Source organism: Copadichromis virginalis, linkage group LG5, assembly GCF_057382275.1.
Source record: "Copadichromis virginalis isolate Kocher_CV1m ecotype Utaka linkage group LG5, C_Virginalis_male_GT1.1, whole genome shotgun sequence".
Lineage (NCBI taxonomy): Eukaryota > Metazoa > Chordata > Actinopteri > Cichliformes > Cichlidae > Copadichromis > Copadichromis virginalis.
Window position 1 is genome coordinate 1,606,385 of NC_140622.1, and position 9,811 is coordinate 1,616,195.

At 40.9% G+C, this 9,811-nt stretch overlaps 1 protein-coding gene and 1 long non-coding RNA gene across 2 annotated transcripts; both read left to right on the forward strand.

Moving 5' to 3' along the window:
• The first annotated feature begins 866 nt into the window (after nucleotides 1-866).
• Nucleotides 867-2,189, forward strand: LOC146708715 (uncharacterized). Its single transcript, XR_014920338.1, has 2 exons — nucleotides 867-1,473; nucleotides 1,565-2,189. It is a non-coding gene; the product is annotated as an uncharacterized LOC146708715 (long non-coding RNA).
• Nucleotides 2,190-6,140: 3,951 nt separating this feature from the next.
• On the forward strand, nucleotides 6,141-8,672 carry LOC146708716 (uncharacterized). Its single transcript, XM_085455523.1, has 4 exons — nucleotides 6,141-6,267; nucleotides 7,261-7,409; nucleotides 8,111-8,275; nucleotides 8,353-8,672. Exons 2-4 carry the CDS (start codon nucleotides 7,353-7,355, stop codon nucleotides 8,518-8,520), a joined length of 390 nt encoding a protein of 129 aa, XP_085311649.1. The 5' UTR covers nucleotides 6,141-6,267; nucleotides 7,261-7,352; the 3' UTR covers nucleotides 8,521-8,672.
• Nucleotides 8,673-9,811: the final 1,139 nt, after the last annotated feature.

Consider the following 9,811-nt stretch of genomic DNA (forward strand, 5'->3'; position numbering starts at 1 on the left):
AGGCTCTTTATCCTGACAACTACTCCCTGGTGGATCCCTGTCCTGTGACAGCAGCAAAGACTGTGTATCAGTATCATCAAAGCCACTTCAATAACCAGTGTTTAAAGCTCTCTAGCAGATGGACTTCAGTGGCAGCAGCCTCTGTCTGCTGTGTACAGAAGGTTCTCTGATGAAGCACACAGCAGATGCTGCACTACAACAGCAGCAGCAGCTCAGCTTCAGTTTGCTTCGACGCCCTTTTTGACCTGTGAAACAGCAGAAAATGAAACATTTCAACACCCGTTTGTTAGCGTGAGCTATTCTGCTGTTTTTCATCATTTCACAGGTGAAATAAAATCACATTTACTTCCTGTAGGAGTGATCGTGTCCAGCCTGACTGAGACCATGTGCTCCATCCTGCACAGGTAATAAACCTCTGACATGAAGGGCTGTCAAGTAGTTTTAGACAAATGGGGGTAAAAGAGACGTTAAAAGCTTAAAGAGAAACTACATTTTCTAAGAACTGTCTGACGTTCACCTCTCACACAGTGGATACGATTCTGCCGCTGCAGGAATAATCTTTGTGCTTATGAAACTGTCCATGTGTTTGCAGAAAATGTCACATGTTCAAAGCCATCCCAGCACCTGGGGTTTGTATAAGTGCAGCTGTTGGTGGGGAGATAGTCTCACTCTTCTATATAAAGAGTCAGCAGGCAGCAGATCTTCATCTGTGATCTCCTCCATCATCACGTCTTCACTCTTCAGCAGCTATGGCTTCACTTCGTGCCCTTCTGGGAGTGGTGCTGTGCTCCTCATGGTTTCTGCTTCTGCCTCAGGCCGACTTTGATTTACAGAGTCATCCATAATATTTTTTAATTTTTATTTTACTGCCCATCTATTTTCATACAAATGTCTCCGTCTTATGGAAAAGGGGTGGAGCTTATCCAACGAGGACAGGCAGGGCCCCCCCAGACAGTTTAGCAGTCTATACAGGAGGCTGACCTTTGCAACATGTACTTCTATAATGACTTCACCATTTAGGTTATTTGGTTATGTTTCACCCTGGATTTTGTGTGATAATATTTATTTTGTCCACTGATTTAAAAACAACAAACTATATGAATATAAAACAGAGTGAACAACAAAACATCAGCTTTGGAAACTTTGATGTAAAATTCTGCAATTGTTTTCTCAGATATAGCATAAATCAAACTAACATACATCAGTGTGTTATTAATGTGCACACACACACACACACACACACACACACACACACACACACACACACACACACACACGTGTTACAATAAACAGCTCTTATGCTTCTGTATGATTCTCAGTGCTTTCCATTTGCGTGTCCACAGGTTGCTGTAAGTGGTGCTTGACTGCAGTTTGCTCTCATTTCAAGTGGTTTGCTGTCACAAAGCCAACAGGAAGTCCGGCCATGGTTGAGCCAACTGAAGATGGGTTGAAGGTGGCGTCCTCGTTTCCTCTGTGAGTGCGAGAGGACAGACAAAGCAAACACCGTTTGGACAGCATTAAAATATTTACACTGATGATTAATGTTGTGTCTTTGCACCTGTAGCGATACATGTTGGAAAATGGAGACTTTAGCCACCAAGACTGACGTGCCTGGAAACTTCCCTGTGAGTACGCCCACAAAGACAGGAAACAGTTTAGCCACCGCGGTTAATCCTCCATCATCATCATCCAGTATTTTTCACATCTTTTCTTCTGCTGTTTCCCTTGTTGTCAGTCACGGGGTTTGTGACTGAAATGCGTGTGGTCGATGGGAAGCCTGACGAGTACGGCCTGAATCATTCCATCAACACCGGACGGAGTGAAACCTTTGTTGAAAACAGATTATATGGTAACGTTGCATTTAGCTTCAGTAAACTGTGAAGTTACAGCAGCAGATTTACATCACGTGGCTTCACAGGAAGTAGTCTGGACCTCAGCGCTGAGGTTCAAGCAGCTCTGCTTGCAGACGGCATCCTTCCTGAAAATGTTCTTCATCTTCCTCAAACCAGAACTTTTACATTGGTGCTGAAGTTCTATATAAAAACAGCCTGAAATACAAAGTGATGTTGTGCACTGATTACCTCACACTTTCCATGTTTCCTTCTACAGAGGAGTGTCCGCCTGAGTGTTTTGTCTGATCTGTTGTTGATCGTCTCATTGACACTGCATGCAGATCTGACACCAGGGCTGGACTGGGACAAAAAATGGTCCCGGGCATTTTGACTGGAGACCGGCCCCCCAGGTATTAAAGGAAAAACCATGAAGCCTTTGAATGAAAACAAACACTGTTGTCACAGTGATGGACGCTGTCTTGTTGGTATACATGCATCAGTCTAATAAACTTAAACCTGCACCATCCTCCCTGTCCTGGTATTCTAAACAGGAAGTAGACTGTTGGTCGAGTTAACCTCCTGAACATCTACAACACACGGTGGAAACCTGACATTAAGACAGAGACTAGAGGTGAGACATGATCATTGCTGATTACTGATGACAGATTTAGATATATTTTCATAAACCTTTCATTTGCCACATCAATAAACAGCACGGCAGGGCAAAATATGTTTTCTAACATGGCGACCTTTAAAAAGTGAAAGGAGACAGAAAGACAGCTGAGAAAGAATCAAACGGACTTTTTGATGCATTTTACACACAGTACTGGTGCAGAATCTAGAAAATGTGGGAAACACTGGCATCATATGCAGTACTTACTTCTGAAGAAATTATGATGGGACCCTAAAAAATGACTATGTACAATAATGGATTTCTATACATTTTACATCAGATGAAAACGTTTGTTGTAAGATTCAGATAATTATTTATTAAAAGCATTTTAAATGAGAATAAGAAAGAAAAGTATTTCTTTGTGCCCCCCTCTCCCTGTTAATGCCCTACCTGCCCCCTGGCAACACTTTGCTAGACCCGCCCCTGCACAGTTACCAGCTGTCAGCTACACAAAAAGGATCCTGGTGTTATTTGTCTCTCAGAAACAGTTCATAACTTCAACTCATTTTTGTTTTGTCATGTTTTGTTCTTTACATTGTCTTTCTTCTATATAATTGTTAAACATTTAATAAATATGTCTACAAAAAGATTTAAAAAACCAGACATTTCACACAGACACCCAAATGATTTCTGACTGATGAAGGGGGCTGAAGGTGCCCTGCTCTTGCCCAGCTTCTGCTGCTCTCTCCCTGCTCACTGTCAGCAGCTGGCAGCCTCGGTCCTGCCTGAGACTCTTCATCTATCAGTGCCAAAGAATATGGGAAATAGCAACGCACAACATGCACATTACAAAACAAGCACATGAATCAGCATTACATTCATTAGTGAAGTGCTGACGTTCGTTCCTAAACTTTGGGCCTTAATTAACATCACTGTGAACTAATGTTTGCTTTGCTTCTTAACCAGTGAAGCAGCGAGGGGCTTTCTGAGGTTCCTGCTCGTAAATGCCCAAAATGAGTCGAGTATTTCTCTGCAACTACAAACTCTGCTTTCATCAGAGGTGTAAATATTACAGCACTGTGTCAGAGTCACTGAGGCTGGAACACAGAAAAAGGAAGTAGATGTATTTATTTTTAGACTTTATTGCCTGGAACCACTTTAAAAATACGCTTTGGGTCACAATTAACTGCAGAAAACCAGGAATCCACATATGAACATTATCTGTGCAGAGATTTATGCTTCTGAAGGTAAACAGTGAAAACTTGCAGCACTAAATGCACAGATAGCCAGGCGTTTCACATTTTGGGACCATCTGCCAGTTTTCATTTCTTAGGTATTGAAGAGCAGAAATGATTGAATTTTATTTACATGCTTAAAAATGTTTGCTTTTGAATATTATTTGAAGAATTACCCACACACTCAGGCACTGTGGGCCTGTTTCCCTTTGCACAACCGAGTGTTGGAAACGGGCCTTTTCTCTTTAAACTCTGAGGGGCTGTAACTTTGGCTTCTATTGGCAGATTTGCATGATTGACCCTCTTTTTAAAATAGTTTTAGCCAAGAGAATCAAGCTAACATCACTGTTTTTACGTCAGCTCACGTCACACGAGCTGTTTCAAGAAAAGTCCTCCTGTCACACAGCAATGCCTACATCAATCACACCACTCTGCTTAAATAATAATAATAATGTTTAGTGAAGCAGGTGAAGCAAAGGGCTGCTTTTAATAGGCTGGGAGACCCAGGTGTGCTGCTTTAGCTGCTGAGCCTCTCATGCTAGCCTCCATCTATAAGCTGGGATCACAGGAGCACTGCAGTCCTGACTAGATCAAGGATTGTTATTCATGCAGGTGACAAAAGTTTACATTCACAGAGTCATAGGATTGAGCCTGGTTTGAAAAGCAGCTGTTTAATGCAGCTGCTTAGAGTTCACACACAGTAGAAGAATCAGACTTGAGTCACATTTCAAACACTGGAAAAATACTCAGCAAGTAACAATGAAAACAGCACAGACTCAGTATATCCTGTTCAGTCCTGTGTTTGATATGAATGTGCTGTTCAGAGAGGATCTCATGTCCTCTTTTACAAAGCCTTTGTTTCATGATGTTTGTGTATAAATGAATGTAGGTGTGTTTCTAAGTGTGAAGGAGCCCTGGGAGAAAAGACTGAAGCTTGTGCCAAAGAACAAACAGGAAAGAAAGATCAGCATTAATGAAGACGAGCACAGAAGGAGCCCAAGCACGTGTTGCTTTTTCAGATTTCTCTAAAAGTGTGTGTTCATTTGTTCCATCCTTCACAACAAACAACAGCTGACAGACACACATGCACTCTGTGTCACTTCACAGGGGCTGATGAAAGTGGACACAGTAAAGGGAGAGCTGGACCTGCTCTACACATCCTGCACTCTGTTAACAGACTTTATTCTGCAGCATCAACAGATAAAAATATATGAAGATATAGAAACGTTTAACATTGTGACTGTTCACATTAGTGAAGCTGTTACTTTGCTGCCAGGTGGGAAAAGAAGCCTAAAGCTGAGTCTGATTAAACATCTGCTGCACCAGAGAGTTTCATGGCCCTGCTTTATCCTGTGCTTGCTGACCACCTCGTCCTGAAACCTCTTCATCATCCTCACAGTTGTGTGAAGAAAGAGGGAAGCAGGTGGAAACCATCTGTGCTGCTGTGTTCACTTGTGTGTGTGCGTCTATGGTCATATCTAATGTGTACCTACAGACAAACACAAACACCTGGCATTGCACAAGAGTCTCTATGGAGCAACCTGCAGATGTCAGAGATGTGATTAGAGGGTAAAGTGCACTCAGAAAAATTATGGTTCTTAAATGGTTCTTCAGATGGCTTCATGGTTCTTTAAAGAACCATCATACGTCAAAGAACCTTTTTATTTTGTGGATGGTTCTTCAGCTATTACAAATGGTTCTTTAAAGAACAAAAGGTTCTTCATCCTTAGCAATCTAAGTTTGATGGTGTAAATAGCATAAATATTTATTCACTATAATGAGGCTGTGAATTATACTGTGTGTTTTCTTTGTGTGCATGTGTGTGCGAAGGGGGAGGGCGGGATACCTGGCAATTACCCTTTAAGAGAAGATGGTAGGAAACTGAATATTCAAATAAAAGTTAGAAATATTTGCTTAAAAATATACTGGTGGCAGGGGTGGGGGCCAAAGCCTAAAGACCCTAACCCCCCCCCCCCCCACACACACACACACACACCCCTAACCCCACAAACACATTATGAATATGGTGAGTTAACAAACAGTAGACACAATACACACATTCAAATACTGTACTTTAGTTTTAAATTTTAATAAAGCATTACTATTTTCTACTCCAAGGCATTACTTTTGAGATTATTATATATTTTTGAAAATACAGCATAATGATAATACTAGTTATTGTAAACTTTACAAACCACCCAGCAGTATGTAAAGTCAAATTATAAGATACAAGTAAATAACAATTGCAGAACAGAATGTCAGTGTAATGAACACACTTCGTTTTGACAAATCACAACTTAGGTAAATGATCTCAGTAGTTGTTCATCATTGAGCAATTTGTTAATATGTGTTTCGAGCCAAATAAATGACAGGGAGAGAGAGTGACGTCAGAACACGTCATACTATAACCTCCCGGGAGCGGACTTAGGGGGTCAGTCGTTGGGATGCGCATGCGCAGACAGAGTGTGCGAGCGGCGGGCCTTGACCTTTCGGGGGAAAAAACTCACGGACGGTGACAGCGAAACGGATAACAGTCTTCAGTACCTGCTGGACTTTGAAGCTGTGGATTCTGGGACTGTTGGAAAAGGTAAAACATTTCCATTAAAACCTTATTACTGTTTTGTTTTTGTTACTCGTCATTGTAGCTTGCTGTTAATGTTGTGCTAACAGTAGCGATTAGCTAGATACGTTAGCCGTTGAGGTCAGCGCAATTTAGTATCCGGTATACAGAAACAGTTTTCCTAACAAAACCACTGTTATAATTAAGTGAAGCTGCTCCCAGCTCATTTGAACCTTTGGCTTCTAAAATATGTGGTTCAATTGCGTGCTGCGTACATAACCTAATGTCAGCTAGACCGAAATTAAAATTTAATATATTGTTAAAGTCACTAAAATGGCGCCTGAAGCCTGTTGTGATGTGAGCTCTGTGTCTGCTCTAGAAACTCTGAAAGTCTGTAGATCTGAGCCGTACATTAAATACTCACATGAACCTGTACTTTGAATTCTGTATGAGCTGTATAAAATACAGCTATGCATAAGAGTTTTGAATGAATAATTAGATTAGATAACTCTTCATTGTCTAATCGAATTATATAGAAATGAATAGAAAGTGGTTCTTTAGACTGATGCCATAGAAGAACCTGTTTTGGTGCCACAAAGAACCTTTCAAACAATGGTTTCAAACATGAGAAGGTGTGTCTTTGACTGTTCCTGCATAACTTAGTTTCGGACTAGTTGACAAGTTATGCTCCGGTCATTTGATGTTTCCAAGGTAGATGTTCTTTTGTAATATAGTTAATTTTTTTTAATATTTCATTTATCCACCATCATACATACAAGCTAAGAAGAGGTCGTTATACTAACAAGAGGTATCAACGCTGGGCCAAAGTTGAGCACATGGTTAAAGTTTGTAATCCAGCCAGGGTGTAAATATCACTCAGCAGCCAGAGCTGAAGCAGGTAGCATCAACACATAAATCTACTCTACCTGGCTTAAATCACAAGAGCACCTCTGACCAAAAAGCTGTAGATTTTTCTTGTTTGCACAAATTAATCCAGATTCACATTAATTGTGTTCACAGCTCCAACAAAATGAGGAAGAGGAGGGGGAGAAACACAATTAGGTTGAATTACAATTGGATGGAAGGCGAGGACAAGGAGAAGGAAGCTTAGGATGAGGAGGAAGAGAAGCAGCAGGAGCATCTTTAGGGATCCCTATGATGTCATTGAGGTTTGTTTCATTAATGTGGTCCTCTCACAAAGACCGATGACTTGTTTTAGTTCACGTACTTCCTGTATTAAATAGTGATATGCAAAATGTTGTGAAAAACCATAGAGCAGGCACGTATAGTGCATCTGCAGGTAAATGAACATCAAATCTCTAAGACAGACTGAAATCTGTATATTTATCACCCTTATGATAAAACCCACGTCAGCCATTGGTTTATGGACTTTGTATTTTGAAGCCTCAGCATTTGCATTATTGCTGTTGCTATGTTGGGACCATATTAGGATGAGGGATCAGAATCTGGAGTCATGCACACTATTGTTTCATTTAGTGTGTATCCATAAGATTCGTACAGCAGATCCAAGTTGTGCCTTGAAAACAGGAAAGTCGTCTGCATAGAGGAGAACTGTAATAGCAGGCTTTTACAAAGTGAGGCTTTGTGCACTCGTTTTACTTCTGTCACCCTGTTTTGATGCAGAATTCATTTGAAATCAGGCAAGAACTGGACTTATTTTTTACAATGTGTTCTTGTGAATTGATTGTGTATCGCATATGTTTGATTTGACTTTCTGCAAGACAACAGTCGTCCACTGGCCAAAACAATTTTCCAAATACCTCCACGTGATCTAGCCTGGATTTAGAAAAGAATAGCACAAAAAATCTGCACCTCCTGCTTCAGATGCAATTTGTGTTTCTGTGTTCAGAGGCAGCGGCGAGAGGGGAGACCTCGGCTCATCCAGCTGGAGAGCCTGACCAGGACGAGTCGAACATTAACTCAGCTCTTCCAGGGCACCCTGCAGACTCTGCTGCTGGCATCGGCGAGGGATGACGTGAACGCCAAACTGGAGTCCATCACAGGTCAACTGCAGGTATGCGAGTCAGACCTTCTGAGGAGGGTTTCACTTTTCTCTCTTCTTTATAATTGACTCTTTTCTCTCTCTTTCAGCTCCTTGTCTCAGAGTGGGAGGGGTTTGAAGCACAAAGGGAGGAGCTTGTCGTTTGGTTGGCTGATATGGATGTCCGCCTGAGTGAGGTTGACCAGCTGACAGGAAACACCAGTGAAAAACTGAAACAACTGCAGGTGTGGGCTTGTTTTGATATGACATATATTTGATATGAAACATACGTCAGAGACATTGTCCTAAACTGGACTAACAAAGGGCCATGAGTACAACATGAAAAGTACATTACAGAGCGTAAGGCTGAAGTTCATTGATCATTTTAATCATAAACTTGTTGTTGAAATGTTTTTACTGAACATGCAAACATCTGCTGATGAAAATGTGTTGATTTATTGGTCTGTTATGAAGCTATTTCTAACGTGTTTTATCACTTTCTGTTTTCTTAATTAAACAATACATGTATTATTTGTTGTTATCTGTAGATATAGTATTTATATATATATATATATATATATATATATATATATATATATATATATATATTTTTTTTTTTTTATAGTATAGCCAATATATTTAATTATTACTGTTTAAAACACTAATATGTGACATGTATTAGTAGTGATGTTGTGCTGAGGGTTAAAATGCCTTTTTGTCTTTTGGTAACTACAAAATGACAATAAACCATTAATATATGTCTATGCTGTGCTCGTATTTATTTTACCCTGCTCAAATTCAATTTATGATGCATTTTATTTTGAAAGATTTAAAATGGTTTTTTAAAGAACCACTCAAAAAAGGTTCTTTAAAATGGTTAAAAGGTTCTTTGAAAAACCATTAAAGGTGCCCCAAAGAACCATTTCTTGATGGTTCTGTGGGGCACCTTTAATGGTTCTTCAATGAACCACTGAAAGAAATGGTTCTTCAAAGAACCATTGTTTGAAAGGTTCTTTGTGGCACCAAAAAAGGTTCTTCTATGGCATCAGTCTAAAGAACCACTTTTGGTTCTAGTTGGCACCTTTATTTTTCTGAGTGTGGACTAGTGAGAGCATCTATGTTGTTGTTGTCTGCTGGGGGACAGCATCAGCTGCAGAGATGCATCAGGATCAGCAAACTAATCTGCAAGGCTGCAAGTGTCACTGAAGGAGTTTGAGTCAGTGAGGGACTCAAACTCACACAGCTGGTCAAGAAGGCTCAGCAGCTGCTGTATTTCCTGAGGAGGCTGAGGAAATTTGGTATGTTGGCCAAGATCCTCAGCAGGTTCTACAGCTGCACTGTGGAGAGCAGCCTGACAGCTGCATCACTGCACGGTACGGCAGCACTACTGCAAACCGCAAACGCCTGCAGAGAGTGATAACAACTGTGGAGAAGATCATCAGGACCCCGCTGCCCTCTCTGCAGAGCAGCTACCATCACAGAGTCCAGAGGAGAGACACACCTCTGCCCTCGAGACGAAGGTTCAGAAGTGTGAAATGTAGAACATCCAGACTCAACAACTCCATCTTC

Excerpts from the sequence above, each read along its gene's own strand:
- LOC146708716 (XM_085455523.1), top strand. The coding sequence starts at position 7,353 with ATGAGGAGGAAGAGAAGCAGCAGGAGCATCTTTAGGGATCCCTATGAT. Across the intron at positions 7,410-8,110 it reads ATCCCTATGATGTCATTGAG|AGGCAGCGGCGAGAGGGGAG; the intron begins GTTTGTTTCATT and ends TTCTGTGTTCAG. Across the intron at positions 8,276-8,352 it reads CCATCACAGGTCAACTGCAG|CTCCTTGTCTCAGAGTGGGA; the intron begins GTATGCGAGTCA and ends TCTCTCTTTCAG.